General features: G+C 39.3%; 1 protein-coding gene across 4 annotated transcripts in view; it reads right to left on the bottom strand.

Annotated features, from left to right (window-relative positions):
* cdh7a (cadherin 7a) overlaps positions 1-19,056 on the bottom strand; it is a 104,113-nt gene that overhangs the window by 38,907 nt on the left and 46,150 nt on the right. For all 4 annotated transcript variants that reach the window (XM_079661886.1, XM_079661889.1, XM_079661887.1 and 1 more), the window contains exons 3-4: positions 15,975-16,269; positions 8,435-8,554 (exon numbers count right to left, since the gene is read on the bottom strand). In XM_079661886.1, the coding sequence (XP_079518012.1) occupies positions 8,435-8,554; positions 15,975-16,269 (415 nt within the window). The remainder of the gene's footprint in view (positions 1-8,434; positions 8,555-15,974; positions 16,270-19,056) is intronic.

Here is a 19,056-nt window from a genome sequence, read left to right as displayed (position 1 = left end):
GCAAATGTTAAAATCATAAATAAATAAAAAGGTTGTTTGTAAAAGGAAGTTAAAGTTGGTGACACAACAGGATATTTTTACAGGAAACCAGCAGAGCATTTTTCAGTGGCTTAATTTATTTATTTCCCAAGGTAGTTCTTCTTGAAAGGTAACCAAATTAAGATGAAGACAAAGCAAACCGCGTGAACACTTAACACCTAATATTTCATTCAATTACATGTGTGTCTAATTCCTTATCAGGGAGCAATATGAGGGCGGAATTTAAAATGAAATCTATTGAATAAAACTTCTAACAACACATACTTTAAAACAGTAACAATGCTGCTATAAGCCAGCAGGATTTTCCCCTCGACACACAGCTCTATAAAGTGTGTTTTTACACCTGGTTGTTATTAAGGTGTTAAACTACATATCTTCCCAGTCCCACGGGGAGTCACACGTCTCTGACAGCCTTCCATGTTATTCAATTCTGACATCCATACTGCATCTCATAACCATGAGATCCAATCGCCTTCTGCGTGGTCGGAGAGAGAGCCGAGTAAAATGAGTTGTGGTCAGGAAGAGATGGGCGGCAGAAGGCTGAGGCTCTGGCAGGGGCCCAAGGGCTGCGTCTGGCTGCACATTTAGGTGTGTGTGTGTGTCTGCCTCTTTTTTGACAGGTTAATAAAGCAGCCATTGTCCTACAGAAAGATAACCAAGGTGGGATTTGTCTGTGAGCTTTAAATTATCAATCCATCCTAAAAATCACTCGAAATAAATCTTTATTTCACACATTGAAGTGAGTGTTCAGGGTCTCAGAGATATGTCGCCAGGAACTACTAATCCTTCAATTAATGCTTGTGTAGACACGCTAAAGGCCCGGACCCACCAATCTGATAACAAAGAACTGACACAGATGGACCCCGACTGTTGCATCGCCTCGCGTCTCTGCGTTTTGGCCATGTGTCTTGTGTCGCACTGGAACACACCGCAAAGACTTCAGCCGACGGCCAAGAAGCACGTACGAACTGCGCATGCGTGAGTGCAGGGGCGCCGCCAGGGATTTTGAGCCCCATGAAAAGATGTCACATTGGGCCCCACCACCAGACCCAGGCCACGCCAACCAAGCACAATGCTAACCACACCTCCAGAACCGAACCGACTCATTTATGCTTTAAATAACTACCTGTACAGGCTTGCATCTATCTTGTAGTCCAATACTAACTACACAATATTTACTGAACCTGAGCGGTGAACATATAACACTGTGCAGACGTGCAACATTCTACTGCTGTAGAATTCACCATTTTATATAACACTAACGATCCTGACAATAGACCTCAATAGTCATCTTTTATGGTGTACATGCCTTTTTAATAACATTTTTGAATGGAACATTCATAAATCAAAATAAATATAACTTAAATATACATGACCTCTTAACCAGCTTGAGTGCGCTAGAATTTGAAAATACACAACCGTAAAAAATCTGCCACTTCCTTACAGAGCCCCTCCTCCAAAACACACTAACGCGCACATGACCAATGAGGGCACGAGATAAGTTTGTGCACAGATGGAAGGCTGACAGGCAGGTAGGCTATCCAGTTATTTTAGCCGGGCCGGCTAAAATGATTGGTCGTGCTTTTTACAGCGCCACGGCTTACACAGATGACATTTTTTTATGGATTTTTTTTTTAATGCAAAACATTACAATTATTATTTACAATGGACTACGCTTAACTAAGACTAATTTCCACCACTCATGGACCACACCCACCTTTTCTTTGAAAAACTGGGTGACATACTGTGGCCCTTTAGTCCCTCTCTCTTGTCTTTCTCTCCTTTCTTTTCTTTCTTGAAAGCCTGCCTTTGTTAGTCGTTGAGACATCGTACACACGTAAGTACTAGCATCCCTCCTCACATGCTCTCACTAGTCTCTCTCTCTGCTAGAAAGGGCCGGTCAGGTGCTACACAGTGTTTGGAGGCAGGACCAAACCATTACATGTAAATAGAGGGGGGCGTTCGATGCTTTGGATAATTAACTTTTGGAATAAAATAAGTTAAATGAATCATGAGTTTAGTGAGTACATCATCAATATGACGTCATATTAATGTTAATTATTGATGATTGATGAAAGGTTACTTAAACATTTTTTCTCAATGTTCTAACATTTTTTGGGGTCCCTGTCAGTCACGGGCCCTTAGAATCATCCTAACTTTTCACCCCCTTACGGCGCCCCTGCGTGAGTGGCAATAACTCTCCTTACCAGCAGGCGGCGGTAGTGTGTATTCTTCATTCAAAAGAGGCAACAACCGGAAGACAGACTGCGTGATAACCGAGAGAAGAAGAACAGACTGCGTGATATAAACAAACAGCAAATAACGCGTGCATTCCATTTTCACTCTACAACGAGAAGCTCATGGGGCTTTCCTGAACCTGTGTCGAGAGCTGGAGTTAAATGAAAACTCAGATTTGCCTTCTTAATAATTTGTTTGGGTCCCTCACTTCCGTTTTCGCTTCTCATGCACTGATTCCTCATCATCAGCCTGAAGCCCACCGACGCCGATAACCGGTCTGGGGCCTCATGTATAACGGCCCGTCCACACTACAGCTTTGACAGCTTCAAAAACGGTTTCCAACGCGTCTGCCCATACACTTTGAATGGGGTGAAGTCACGTTGCCTCGCTTTTCGCCGAACTGAATTGTGGGTAGCAGAGCGGAGCTTTCCTGGCGTTTCAGGCTGCAAAAGTTGAGCAATGTTCAACTTTTGAAGCTTCTGAAGCTTTCGGTGGAAGCGTCAGCCAATCAAATCATATGCCAGTACAAGCTCTAGCCAATCAAACCGCTGCTTGTGTGTCAGGGGCGGGAGATTCATGTGATTGGTTGTTGGTCGAGCTTCAGACACGCCCGCCGGAAAGCTTTTTTTGAAGCTGTAGTGTGGACGGGCCGTAACGCCGTGCGTAGGGTTGACGTGGGAAGGTTGCTTACGTATACGTAAAAATAGGTCCATAAATGTTCCGCCACTTTCCGATTCACCAAAAATTGCGTACCGGCGAGGAAAGTGCATATGGCACTTGCTACGCCGGTTTCCCTTTATAAATCACAACCGACTCGAAATGCGGTGCAGCTTTTGCAGGTTTCACGTAACGCCCATATTTGCCTATAAATAGTCAAAGAAACGCCCCTTCATTCATTTTGACTGACTGAATGGAGAAGATCGCAGAAAATGACGACAGAACAGTTAAAAAAAACATCTCACACCGTGTCAGATTCTGGTTATTTTGGGGAGGTCGAGATAAATCATATTGTTTGGTGGATGCAGTTTGAACCAGAGAAGCAGCATGGAGGTCGGATCGTCACCAGAATAAATAAATAAGCGGTCCGAAAAAGGTTAATGACAAAAAAAAAAACACATAGCCTTCCTCAGGCAGTGTGTTTGTACCGGGGACAGGAGACACCCCCTTGATGAGAAACTGTAAGAAGTGATCGGGGAATCCCTCCGGAGTGGAGTCATGACGACTGGATCTGAATTATTTGTTTGTATTTGGTGGTTTGTGTCCCAGCTGCCGATCAGCTGTGCGCAGCGTCTCCACTGCAGCCTGTGCATCTCAACCCCCCCCTCCGCAGCAACTCTATATCCACCAGTTAAAGGAAATAAAACTAATGTGTTATATTAGCTGTACAATTTACCACATATGATGTTCTTACTTTCCATACCTCCTGTGTTTTACAAGCGACTTATCAAGTCTTGGCAAACGGCATAAAACACGATTAAACATGTATTAAACATAATAAAACCATGCTCGTATCTACAACATATAGAAATGCAAAACGGTGTCAGCTTAGACGTAATTCTGTCCTCCTGCTTACCGCATCATTTATGAGAAAACATTTCATAACATTAACACAACATATTCGAGGTGTTTGTAAATAACATATCCGTATTTATTTATTTCTCCAAGTTATGTTTTTGTGTGCACTGAGGAGTCGCAAACAGGCGTTTGTTAAATCATTTTAAGATTGGCTTTAATCAATGTTTGAAAATGAATTCTTCATATACAATAAATGAGAAGTAACATTATATTTATGGTATTATTTCCACAGATTTCTCTCCATTCTTCCTTCTGCCAACGGTGTCGCAATTTCTCGTCTCTCCCGTTTTTGTGCTTAGAGCGTACGCATGGGTTAGAGTTTGCGTGGAGGACCGCACGTTTTCCCGTCAAGTTAGTATTTTATAAATCGCAAACATTGCTTAGAAACTGCCGTACGCCATTTTTTGAGCGTATATCCCTTTATAAATGAGGCCCCTGGTGTGCCTTAAAGATCAACTTCCAGGTTAAAGACACCTGTGAATAAATGTGTAGGAAAATGATGAATACACTAGATTTTCTAAAAAAATATACAGAAATATACACTACAGTGACATCTGGCGTCGGTTTTGTAAGACATTTTCACTTCCGCATAAAAAAGCCTCGGCACGTGACCTCCTGCGTGTCACGTAACATGGGGGAAGCAAGGGGGAGAGCGGCCGGTGTAACGTATTAATAAACATGGATCCCAATGCTAGTTTCGACACAGAAGACACAGAAGAAGTTGAACATGAATATTCAAATGCATATGACGGACCACAACCTTATAATTATGAGCCTGCTAGGCGTCCAAGAGACCAGGAGCAGCCAAGGATTAGAAAAAATAACGGCCATCAGAGAGAAATTGAGCTGTGGTGTGAGGAGAACCAGTGGAGAACTGGGCAGCTATCTTGGTGAGTGACCGGCGTTAGCTACAGAATGTTAGCTAACGTCACATCACAACATTGTAAAGTTAGCTATCATATATCAGGCTATAACTAAAGTAGCATTGATAATATAGTAACGTTACTGGCAGGACTGTTAATACTGATCCATAACAGAAACGAATGCGCAAGTATCAGCCGTATCTCGCGTTACCTAATGCAACTCCACGGTGCTGTGTACCGGAGGGGAGACGCGAGATACGGGTGATACTTGACGATCTGGCGGAGAAAGGTTGTGGAGCCTCCGTTGATATGCCGTTGTAAATGGCTTGATGGAAAGCAGGTGTGTAGTCGGGGAGGGTGCACAGCTGATTGCAGCAGGTGAGTTGAGGTTGAGCCGGGAGCCAGGAGTTACAGCCACCACGCACACACAAACAACACAGACAGGGGGAAACAAACAAACAAACACAAAGGAGACGGCTGGAGCAGTAAAACCACCACAGCGTTACCTAATGCAACTCCACACTACGTCTTACGGTGCCGTGTACCGGAGGGGAGAGAGAGAGAGAGCAGCGAAGGGGGCAGAGAGATGTAATACGGTTTCCTGATAAAGCTGTGGAGAGTATGTGCTGCAGGGAGGTGGATGCACAACGCACCCAGGAACGAACGCTAGCTCTGGTCCTTTTTACTGTGGACTCGATGTCCTAACAGGCTGGTATTTGTGCAACCTGCACAAACACAATACTGCACCATGATTACAAATGGTGAAATACAATGTAAAACTACCGAAAAATACCAGCTCACTAAAACACAACCGCTCAACTCAACGCAACTACCCTTAGGTCTCATAAAACATATCAAATCCTACATTCACTTTTTTAATTTAAATTTTCAAGCAAGTTTAAGCATAAATGTAGAAAAAAAAAAACCCTGCAAGATGCTCTTTAAGCCTCTGCTAACTCGTAAAATCATATATGTATATAATTTGTAGGTATTGGAAACTGTAAAAGGAATTGGTTAGGAGGAATATCAAATGAATTTGGTTATATTTTACGTGTAAAAAGATGATGTGTAAGAGTAAAATGTATGTAAATAAAGTGAGTACTGTATGTGGTGACTTGTCAGGGGAACTGGGATGCTGAAGGGTTTAGTAAAATAAGAATAAGCCTAGAATAGATAAGATAAGATAAAATGGACACTTCATAATCCCTGTTGGCAATTAAGGCGTTTAAAGCAGCAACAGAGGGAGAGTGAACAACAGGACAGTACAGATTCACACCAGGATAATAAAATAAATAATTAAATTAGAATCATAAGTGATCTGCTTGGACTTGAATAGGTTTGAACTGGAAAGTGCTTTAAGAGTTTCTTCATTTTTCTATATTAACAATGTGATAATATGAAAAATACACATTATGTGAAAGAAAGGTCACTTGGAGTGACAAAGTCAAAGAGTGTCAAAATAGATTCTGCAGTTCCCTCTCGCCTTCTACAGTATTTCAGCGCCTATTATTAACTCATTGTTTAGGATCCACAACAGGCAGCTGTTCAGCAAAGAATCAAAAACAAATGTATTATAGACTATCTCAGCAAGCAGACAAAGTGGATAATGCAGAGGTTAATAGAAGGATAATATGTAAATACATCACAATTTGGACTAATATGTTGAAAGGCAACACTTGGGCAAAATAAGGCAAATTACCAACTGTTTTTCGGTTTCAAATTCAATAAGACTTAGAAGTATCCTTGGATGCTTCTTTTTAATCACCAGCTGAATTAATTGCAGAAAGCAACTGAGAAAAACATTGAAGCACAAATAATTCACAAGTTCCAAATCAAACTAATCTCAAGGAAGGTGGTCGCCCTTCTTTTTTTTTTACGCATGAATTAGCCAACAGAAGAATTTGCTTTCTAAGCAGTCATGAGGATTCACTTATCAAAGTTTTACAGCCTGAGAGAAGTCCCTGTGGAACTGCCGGAGCTTAAAGAGTATCCATGAGAAACTTTCTCATTTAGAGTGAGTAAAACATGTGAATGTTCACCCCAAAACATGGAAGCACGGAAATGTTCCCTAATGAAAGCTTCAGCGGGAGGCCTAATTAGTCGAAGGTCTCTAGAAAGTGAAATTCTGTGACACTGCGCCGACTTCACAGCCAAGTGTGCGGAAATGTTGATGCTCACAACATATTTTCCTCCTTACACACAGCATCCATTATACCAACACAGTATGAAGTCATTTCCTTTTCTTGTGACATACAATCATATTTCTTCAATGGCCCATTTTTTTCCGGTGGTTGGGCTCATGAATGTTTACAGGTCACTGTGGAGTGTGTGAATGTCGAGCATCCCCCATATTTCTGAGGCTGCCTGAGTGTGAAAAACAACCGACATAAATCTCTGCATTGCAGTGGCTTTCACCAGTTCATGAATTGGAACTTCATTCAGTAATAAAAAAAAATCCCGCACTGTGTGTATGTGTTGCTAGCGAAGCAGAGGATGGGAGGATATTATGGCCTGTATTTTTCTGTTTATTTGCAAGAGTGCTTTGCATGAAGTATCCGAGCCTCGGCAGGGCAGTGGCTAATGAGCCGGCTATGAAGATGTAGCGAGGACTGCTGCTGCACTTCTCAGGATAAAACACCCCGAAAGTCAACAATCTACCTCACAACTTATATCGCAGTTGACTTCAGCCCTTTTCTCAGGCTTTTTGAAAAACGGTTTTCCGATTGCTGTTATTATGATTGCACCAATTGACAATACACTACAAAAACTCAAAATCTTGCCAAGTATATTCGTCTAATATCTAGTCAGAATATGTCTTTACACCTGCTATAAGACATAATAACTTCAGAAGTAATAATGCAGTTAGGTATCGGGTCTTGTTTTTGGACAATGCATCATCTTGTTAAGTCAAACATATTATTTTGAGTTGTATCTCAGATTAAACTTATTTGCAAAATCACCAACTGACTTCAGAGAACAGAACATTTTGAGCATTTGCGGCTTATATTGTAACACAACATTTCCTGATTCTGGTCAAATATAGTTCAAAATAAGTTCTCCCGGCTAATTACAAGATCTGGTTTATATAAATATCCCATCTTATTTCAAGAAATCTTACCAAGCACATTTTCACTTGTTCTATTGGCAGATATTTGTACTCATTTCAAGTGAAAACAGCTTGTTTTCATAATTTATTTAAATTTGTTTTTGGAGCAGCATTATTTCCAGTGTTTATTTTTATTTTTTATATTTTAATCGTTAAACCTTTATTAGAATTATGGCATTTTTATTACTATTATCTTTTTATTTGTATTTATTTTGTACCTATATGTTCCCTTTGTTTTAAGGGGTTTTATATTTGATATTGGTGCATGGATTCAGTTGTCTTGAGAAATCATTATTTATTTTAATTTTTATTATCATACCTTTTACCTCCTTGTGCCTATTAACACAAGGAATCTTTTGCTGCACTTACCTGTAAAGTTCTCACCAAATAATCTGAGGGGAATTTCTTGTTGTTTATTTTTAACTTGTGATGTGTCATTTTGTAAAGCACTTTGAGCATGTGTTGTATGAAAAATATATAAATAAAGCTTTATTATGTTATTATCAGATGTTTCAAATTGAAGCACTGGTGTTTTCAATTGTGAATAGAATCCACCGTTTTGTTCTCACTGGCCACATCTGTGTATCATACGACCATTTTGTTTGACACATACCTGTCTTGGGCTCCACTGAGAAGTACGGCTGTCCGTGCACGATGCTGTAGATCACCCTGGCGCTGTTCCCATACGTCGGGTCATCTGCATCTGTGGCTGCCACTTGCACTACCATGGTTCCTGTGGGCAGACAACCCTTCATTAGTTTCCAAGACAGCATCAAGAAGTCAAACAGAGCTAAATATGGAAACAGTTATCATATCAACTGAGCATGTGACCAATTCCACTTGAAAGAGAGGGGGGAAAAAAAGAGTGAAAGCGATGAAAATGTGGCTTCTGAGGCGGTAAATAATCTCGTTAGTCATTACTACACTTCCTTTGTTGGGCCTGGTGTTTGGTTTTGAGTTTTTTTTCTTCTTTTGTATAAAGTTTAAAGCACTTCAGCGGCAGCAACAGATCTGACATGTGCTGTGTGCTGGCACTTTGCCTCAAACGCTGCTAAGAAAACATAACACATTGGGTTTGTTGCTATCTTTTGCAGGGGGATAAAGTGTAACTGCGAGCCTTTGGGGAGCATTTCGCCGCCATTGTTTCCCTTTCCCCCCCCCCCGTGTATCAGTCAGAAGCATCTTTTCCCTTAACTTCAATCTGTTGATTCTAATTCAGCAGCCAAATGGGTTGTGTAACCAATCTGTGCTCTTTTTACCAGGCCCTTCACCGCCACCATACACTGATCCAGAAACTACTAAATGTCAGAGTGTTTGAACTCGTCCTGCAGTGATTTAATCTTTTTTCCACTAATTAGAGCTCATTACAACTCTTTACATTCAACAATGTATTAAGAAAAAGAAAGAAAAAAGGCTCAGGGAAAACATTTATTCTGCCTGTATTCTTTTTTCTTATTTGTTTGTGGAAATTGTTGTTATAAGCACAGATGGTAACACAGGCAGTTACTGATTTAAGGGTCCATAAACTGCTTCTGGAGAGGAAAATGTAACTATGAGAAACGCATCTTAAATGTTGTTTGTTGGATTCTGGTGCTAGTACCATAGACTGTATAAAGGCAAGTACACAGTGCAAGGCAGACCTTCTGGTCTAGAAGGATACATATAACCAGTCAAAAATGAGCAAGTGGCTGAATTGAATGCAAACAAAACAAGTTATATAACCAAAAAGAATATACCAAGCTAGTATCTAGTATAAAATAAGAGATAATCCTTTAAATTACACCTGAACAAAATAACCTTATTGACATCTTAGTTAGAAATACAATTATTTGGTATGGCAGCCAGAGATTCCATTAATGTTGCGATTGATTTATTAAGGTAAAAAACAAACCCCTTCATTTAAAAACGCCTTTAATTGACAAACTAAGTATAATGTAAGGAGTATATGACTTAAGAGGTCTGCCTCTTTAAAATACCTTAGTTTGAAAACCTTAATTTAATACATTCAGTCAAATAAAATGGCTTTAAGATCATTAAATAATAAACACAAGTCTACATCTGTACTAGTCAACTCAGACAGTATAACATTTGTTGTACACAGTTGAGAAGTGATTGGCATATTTTCATATCCCTTTTGTTTTAGGGGAAACAAATTTGTGCCCAACATATCAAGCCGGATTTTGCCCCGTACTGCCCTAACTTCCTCCGAGTTTACAAGAAGGCAATTTGTTTTTTAAACTAGACTATGAACTCCACTGACAACTAACAACTGTTGTCCCTGCATGCAGTACAGTATTGTCCTCTCCCACTCTTCCTCCAAGGCACAGAAGGAATCATCAAACATGACGCCTTATATTTATTTATTTTAAATACCGGCTGAATGCGGTTGACGTGACTTGAGCTGACAGCCGTGGCTTGGAAGGTAAAGACAGAGAAGTGTTTGAAGATTTCACAGAGAAAACATAATCAGCTTCAATCATTGCCCATCGCTTTCAGAAGGTTGGCCATATCAGCCTTGTTTCTCTTTAATCGGTACAGATTATATAATGTCAAATAACTGATATGAATCTGATAAAAGGGAAGAAAAGCCAATTAACTGTTCAATTATCACAATCAACCAGCATGGAGTCTACGGTTTGCTGTGAGACTGTAAGTCAGAGTTGGTCTTAAAGCTGACGCCTGCTGCGATGAAATCATCAACAAAAGACATTTTTGAAATAACCTTGGAATTGAAAAAAGAAAAACAATGCCTTTTCCAGCTGCTCATATAAAAAGCTGCTTTAATATTTCACTTTAACAGCTAGCTGCACATATCTCAAGCCTTTGTAGCATTTGACAGAAAGTGCTGTCTTGGAAGTTGGTGATATTTTATTTTGAAGAAAACATCCTAATAAAAATCTCACTTTCTATCATGAGATGTTTTTTACAGGCTTTTTACCGGATGAAACTGATCATGGAAATTGAAGATTAGAGTCCTCCTTTGTGGCTATAAAGTGGAATTAACAGGCTCTGGCTGTGGATATGAACAATATAATAGAAGAGGGAGAAGCTGGAGAAGTTATCACCAGGCGGCTCGCAGAAGGACACCTAGATTATATCATCACCTCTTAGTCATGACAGGTTATATTGCAGGTAGTTTTAAAACACCAAGGTCAAAGGATGAACGAGAAGAAAGAGTGTGAAAGAGAGCTCGGGTGACGTCTAAAGCTCTATTACAGGTTGATAGTTAAAATCACGTCAGAGGCTGTAAATCAACATTCAATATGGACTCGGAGAGGTTTTATTTTTCTCTCCAGGTTGTCCAACAAAAATCCTGTCCTAACAATATTGCCAGAATGAAAGGTTATCTGAGGTGGGTTACTGGATGTCAGAAAAACACCAGGAAATTTGAATAGATTCTTTCTGCTCCATGAGGCTTTCATCTGCTACTCAATTTGCCCCGTCTGTGTCCCTTCAACATTTGTCCGTCTTCGTGATAGATCAGATCCTGACTTTTTTTTTTATTCATTCCCCCACAGCTGTGTACAAAACAGGTTTCCTAATCAATTCCGCATCTTGGGTGACCAACTGTCATCTGCCAGTAATGAAAATAAATGTGGCATGCTTGAATCTGAATGGAAGACAGGTATTCGCAAACCACTTGCATATACAAGCTGCATCCAACTGTCAAGTACAATGAGCTTAGCGCACACTCTGAATGCAAATTTAAAACCAAGGATGTGACCATTATATTAATACAAACAGCATATGTTGTCAAATAAGCATGAGCACACATTTAAAATAATATCTTGGGCTTTGAAATTGAAATGCGATATCCATAAAACAAAACAGTAGTATGAATATTAAAACCTTCTGTTTAAGCTTTCATGAGTATTCAAAGCTGTCACTGTTGATTAACCTGATTATGCACATTCACACCTGCTCCACATCGCTTCAGGGATTATTGCTAAGAGATCAATTCACTTTTATTTGCAATTGCCAAGAGACAATGAATAACAACACTTTTAAAGAAAGTGGCTAACTATGTGCTTTCAAGTAACTCTCAGTGGACATTTTAGTTGGTATGTGTGTCGAATGCAAACAAATTAACTATTTTGCCATCAAGTTGACTTTTATTAATGGCTTTAATGTTCAATTGTATTGGTTTAGTACGTTAGAAAAAGATTTTAGATCATTTAGGTTGTGTTTTATAAAATAACAAACTAATACCTCACTATTTACGGTCTCTTCTATAAGTAGTTTACTTCATTGAAAGATCTCAGAAGCCCTGTTTCTGCTTTGGACATTGTATTTTTCAGCTGATCCAAGAGGATTCTAAAATTGTTTATTCAGCTTAAAACATAAAATAATGTGCTCAGCTTTTAAAGGAAATCTTCAGCCTTCAGTTTAACATTTACAATCACCATATATGAAGATTTTCCCTAGACAGGTAGGTTTTGAAAACCAAAACAAATACGTTTTTTCTGATGTATGGTAGAAGCGCGGAAGCATAAAGTAGAGTAATATGTAAATTAAAGAAAGTATCTTCAATTTTTACTCTTTGAGTAGATTATTTATAACACTGCCTTTGACTATGGCCTTAGTAATACACATGTAATCAAATTTAAGTATTTTACAATGTTACTAACAACAGAACATATATGTGTATGTTTTAAATTGTACACTTATTACATAAAATGCTAAAGTTACACCACAATTACATTTTTTATTTTATTTTAATCCACTTCACCTTTCCATAATCACCTTTTGAATGTACATTATCCTGGGTCTCCTCTCTCAGGAGTCAGACAGGAGCGATGACAGCTGCATATTGCACTAGTGAGCAGTCACTTGAAGAGCTGTGGCCTTGAATTGACATTACATTATCTTTGCTTGTAATGAGCTCTCAGACTCTCCTTTGGCCCTTCTCCGTGCGGCAGGAGATCGTCTCGCCTCGCAATTGTCACACCTTCAACTGTCCTCAAGCCCTCTTGTCTTTTATTTGACACCCCCGCCACGATTAAGACAAAAAAGTATTCAGAGATCCCCGGGCCGCAAGGTCTCCTTGTTTATGGACGAGCACGGCCTCTAATTACTTTAATTAATTAAATTCATGATTTCCTCTAAATTGAACCCATTCATCAGCGGTGCAGAGCTGTGACCATTAATGATTTAAAGACATCTATAAAGGAATTATGGAGGACAAGAGGTTCACGGCCCCCTTCCTCTGCTTTTTACTGATCGCTTTGAGCAGATATTTACAAAGAGGGGCGATGCTTTGATTCTACTGGCTGTTCTCTCGACTTGTGATGAAGACCTTCACAGGAGCTGGCAGATTAAGTAAAGTGGGAAGGGTAACGCATTCCTCCTCTGTGGTTGGTTTCCGTCTTATCTGCGGTTGGACACGAGACTCCCAGCTCTTGTACTCTAATCCTCTGGTTCCTTAAGCCTGAGCTCTGTACCCCCTGTCGACAGTCAGCTGTGTAATCCTTCAGAGATCTCCCCCCCCCCCCTGTCTGTGTAGTAAGCAAAGCACTGTTTCCCTTGGAACAACTCCCACTGCCACTGTATGCAGGCAGACATCTCCATCTTGACTTTGAAGGTTGTGAATAAACACCTTTGTTTCGCTCATTTCCATCTGTATGGAGCACACATGTTGGAGGTTTGGAGGTTATGATGATATGAGCGTGTTTATTAGTGTGAGGAAGTGCTTTAATTTAATATGACGGTAAAACCCAGAAATGTAAAGTGGGTATAATGAATAATTTTATAATAACGTGCACGTGAAAGGGGTCGAGCTTAGTGATTAACCCGCAGAAAATGATCTTCTGCAGTTCCCCCCCGCAGTGTGACAGAGCTTTCATTGTTTTGGTTTTCTGGCACACTCTCACTGGTTTAAAAGACTTGTTTCGAGCTGCAGCAGGCAACTGTTCGCTAACAAGTTCACCATTCCAACTTAAGAGGTGGTGATATATTTGTGTTTTTTTCACAGGTGTTTTTTTGACGCCTTAGGGTGCCAATAAAATATGTTTTGCCAACACCACCTACACATAACACCACCTACAATCTAAACAATAGCCCAATATCCATCCTATATTAAAGCTTTGACAGCATTTCAGTCATTGAACCAAGCTACTGTTTGTCGCACACTTTCAATATCTCCTTTTAAATGACAGCGGGAGTTACTTATGTAAATGAAATTGTATATATTTAGGATGAAAACAAAGATGATGGGGCAAAAACACATATTTTTCAATAATAACTCAACTTTCTTATTGAAAAGGCAACCCCATAAAATGCTGATGTTTGTGTTTTTTTTTAAACTATATATGATGATAAAAAGCCTGAAGCTACACCAATATTATATTGTTTACAGTATATGACTTGTGTCACTGAGGACAACTTTGAAATAAAAGTCCTGGTTCTTTTTGCATTTAAAAAGGCAACCCTAGTATAAAAGATATACTGTCGATTAAATATGCTAGGTAAAGAATTGGTGGACATTGTCCTAATATATTCTTTAATACATCCTCAGCTGAATGATGCTTGTTCTGCCTTCTTTTGCAAATGTAGACGAAGTTATGTTGATTGTGTAAACTGACTAATCTTCATCTAATTCTAATCTTTTCAGCACTGGTAGAGGACTGATTGCTGGCTCCCATCTTGATAATGAATTGTATTAAGACGGCAGATTGAAGTGCCTGTCAAATCATTATGTATGCTTGGTATCAAATATCTTGAATTATCTCCCCTCTCAAGAGGATGCATTGTGACATTGCAAATTACTATATTTGAATAAATGTCTCCAAAAACAATCAACAGGCGTGAAGCAGAGAAAATACATATAATTTATCTGTCACCTACAGCAATCTTTAGGTTTAAAACTGTGTTTATCATATTAACATTTTGCTGTCAATTGACATCCAAGTCTAATTCCAGCCTCCATTCCATCACTCAAGAGCTCACTTGTGATTAAACCTCAGCTCCCAGCATGCCCCTGAGTGCTTTGGGAACCCCTGGCAGTAGCTGAAGGGAAGTTAGGGATGTATGTGCTCCTCTGTTTAATGGATGGAGAGGAATGTATTTGTCTGGATCAGACATTTTTCAGAGAAATTTTTCTGCAGAGAAATCCCAGAAAATACCAGCCATCACGAACTCTGAGCCCAATTTGTGGAAAACATGCCCATGGCCTTCAAGCCTGACTCAGACCTTAAGTTCGCATGAGTCCGTTTTTAAACATGCGTCACTCATCAACATTGCTAAGCCTGGAGGTCTGTGCTGGCATATGTGAGGTGATAAATATGTAAATTAAGGCACATCAGACTTCATTACAATACACTGACTTTAAAACACCGTGAAATAGCATTTCCACAGCATTGTAAGCTCAGTAACACCCGCTTCTTCTTAACCAAAATGTAGATTTAAATAGCATTTAACGGTGAACTGGAAAATTCCTACTAAGAAAGACAAAAACAAACCCTTAAAAAAAACACATTGCTGATGAAATGTTTTAAGAGCTACGTTCCGGTAAGCTCAATATAAAGAGCAAATATGGAGATCACTCTCCACTCTTTTCCTTATGGTCCTGCTCAGTTCAAAAGCCTCTGGATGTTGTTGTGGCTAATTTGCATTTACTAGCATTTTGAGCTGGAGCGTGACCCGTTTATATTAGAGGAAATCTTGACCATGCAGCTAGAAGCAGCTATAAGCAGCAGGTTAAAGACAGGCTACCATGATACCAGATACCATGGCTTCCTGCAGGACAGCATTGAAAACAGACAGATAAAGGAAATATAAGCTGTTATGAATGCTAATGTGATCAACGGCATAATATCTGCTGAGTCATATAACGGCTGTTTAAGGTGTTAAGCCATGCTAGCGGTGTGGCTCTGTAAATGGCAATGTCAGTCACTAGCATATCTGAGCAACTGTTGCCTGGGTTGCCATGACATTTTGGCAAACCTTCCTATTCCCTACCATGACCCAAAGACTGGGAGAGATGAAGACAAATTCAGTGAGGTGGAAAAGCATCAAATGCAGATGTAAGAGCGAGGGCAAGTCAAAGATAAAGTGAAAGTATAAGAGGAAGTAGAAAAGAGGAATGAAAATAAGAGGATAGAAATAGGGAGGAATTGTAAAAGGGAACTAAAAATGATTATATTAGGGAGGCTTACCTAAGGGGGACATTTCCGGTACCTCAGCCAAGTATGGTCCATCAAGAAACTTGGGCTCATTATCGTTGATATCCTGGACCTTGACCACAAATTCGGATCTGGGCTCTACAGGGATATTGGTGATGCGGTCTACAGCTTGAGCTGCGAGGGTGTAGTAGGACTGCGCCTCTCGATCCAGGCGCTTCGTGGCGTGGATGTCCCCTGTGTTCTCATCAATGGTGAAGATGGAGGAAGAGCCCTCGCCAGTTAACACATACTTCACCTTGCCATCTCCTTTGTCCACATCTGAGTGAAGCTGAAAGAAAAGGGAACATCAGATTAAGGGACCACAGTAGAAAGTTTAAAAATCTATTGCATTTGCTCATGTTTTAAAGTTCGCCTACTATTCAAAATCCACTTTTTCATCAATTGTATTGTTAAACATGTGTTAAGGAAAAAAAAATATTCCCTCACTTTTTGTCCTGATCCATTTATATGAAAAAACTGTATGGAAATGAGCTGATCATATTTTGGCCACTTTATGATGTCATAACGATTTTTTGTAACCCCCCCCCCCCCCCACCTTATCACCTGAATCTCCTCCTAGAGCACCATTGTGTTATTTTTTAACCAAATCTCTCTCAGAGGGGCGTGGGGAGTGGCTCCTTATTTTCATCTAAAGTAACAGACAGAGAATCATCACTTTTGAAACAGGGCTGAAACAGAGGGGATTATGGGATGCTACAATGATCTGTTTGTGTTTCGAGCAAAACACTTCAGAGACATGTTTTGTATATATCTGAGAACTATAATATATTGATGAAAAACAGTATAATAGGGGACCTTTCATATTTTAGTGGTGCTGTTCGACTTAATAAAGAATGACTTGAGGGCATTTGTCTTTAAGCGGAACACGATAGTGGTTATCAGATGATGATTACATAAGTGAGGGTGTTACTTCTTATAACATATTCATAGATACAAATCTAAATAGATTCAACTTGATTTTAAAATTTCATATTTTTAAGCCTGACACTCTTGTATAACGCATAATTATCTCATATTTAATACTACTAAAATATTTAAACATTAGTGCAAAACATGTTTGTTGGACAGACATTTGAATCAGATCAAAAGATCAACACATGCCGCATCTGTGAATGAATCCCATCAAATTAATGGAATGAGATGAAATGAAGCCACTTACTGCAATACCATTGTGACTTGTTAGCGTTTGTAATGGTCATTACGACTGATCAAACTAGTACTTTTCCATTAAAGCCACCAGCAATAACCAGCTCATCTAAAAATAACATACTCAAGCTCTTTGAAAATACCAAAGACATGATGATTCGCCAAATGGATGTCATTTCACTTATTTTATGTGAAGCCAAAGTTGCTGCTCCATTGCCCATAATGCAACGGAATAACAAATGTCTTCCCAGAAATCTGTAATTTCATAAACTCGGAAATGTTTTAAGCAGAAAAATCTTAGCCTAAATGAACCTGATATCAAGTGACTATTGTTATCCTGAAATAGTCCAATATATAAAAGCCACTGTTGAATGGAAGCCTGATTCAATCTTTCACATCATTTTTAAAATGACAGAGCACAGATGGTTGGACAGACGTGAATATTCTCTGAGCGACATATCAATCAAATCTGATAAAGAAAGGATTCAACCAATTTTTACCTCTAATAATCAAAAGCATGAGCTGAGGCCATGTAGTCAGTTCAGACCTTTTAATGGCCACATAAAACATCCCTTCCTAAAATCAGTGGCGCACGAAATTATTTTTCTATCTTGTATCTCAGAACATGCTCACACTGTGGAATTCAAATGTTTGTTTCTTGGAGTAACTAGAATATTAATATGAGCTGTTTTATTGTTCCATAAACAGACATACTATAATAAAGTTGGAAAAGCTTCTTTTAATCATTGAACCTGTGCAGTCACTACAAACAAATCCGTATGGCAGAGTTTTAGTCTCAGAGGAACAAGTCATGAGTTTAAAGCTGACTTTAAGACCTCTCCTCAAAGTATGACTCCAACCAAAATAATCCTTGAACAACTCTAAAGAAAGAACACTCAAAGCGTCTTGGAGAATAAATATTACCATGACAAGTAACCAGCCTTGAATAATCACGTCTGAAGTCAAAGCTGTCTGAGGGCCGTCGACCCCTTCAATGTTCTGAACATCAGAGCGATCACAGAATCTAACATGTATCTTAGGGGAAGGTTGTTGTTGGTGTTTTAAAAATGGACAGATGGACTGTTTTATCTGTCAGTATTTAGCAGAGTGCATATTTCTGCCTCAACTCCATCATGACAACACACCTCAATTAACAGCAGAGCATGCAGAGCAAGCTTTTAGTGGATTTTGATTATTAAATGTGTTTCCTGATTCTCAATATTTGGTGTTAAAAGAGTACAGAATAAACTTCAATTGAACCTGTAATGGTGAATGGTAAATGGACTGCATTTATTAAGCTATTTTCCATTCTTTGTGACCCTCAAAGCACCCTTACATATATACATAACTCAGATATTCATGGACATGCCATTGGGATCAATCTGGGGAACAGACATTTAAATGTGTGGACAACCATCTACCTCCCAATAAGTGTAATATCTACGCTTCAACAATGTTCTCAACCTTCCTGGTGTTTTGCATCCAATTTTCTTAAAAATTAGCCCTAGCATTCGATTAAGAAGGAAATTAAATAAAACAGTCTAACATTATGTAATGCCACTGACATTCACTTTGAAGAAATGATCTAACTATCAATTTCCCAGTGAAACTTCTAGCAATAACAATCCAACATCAGTGTGAGCACTTAATGTGTTTTTGTCAGTAGAACAATGATGATTCACAAAAAGATAGTCCTTTAGACAGAGAGGGTTACATTTCTGACAGCTGCACTGGGAATTACTCTGTAAAAATAAATATGTTGCAAATTGATACCATATAACTAAGGTTATCACACGGGTGATCTTCCAATACTTCTTGGCAGTTTTTATGCCCCTGGAATACAATTAGAAGACGGACGATTCAGACGCGTCACTAAAATGTTCCCAATCACTGCGGTGCCAACCCACAC

This window comes from Notothenia rossii (assembly GCF_949606895.1).
Source record: "Notothenia rossii genome assembly, chromosome: 12".
Classification (NCBI taxonomy): Eukaryota; Metazoa; Chordata; class Actinopteri; order Perciformes; family Nototheniidae; genus Notothenia; species Notothenia rossii.
This window is presented reverse-complemented; position numbering and strand designations above follow the sequence as displayed.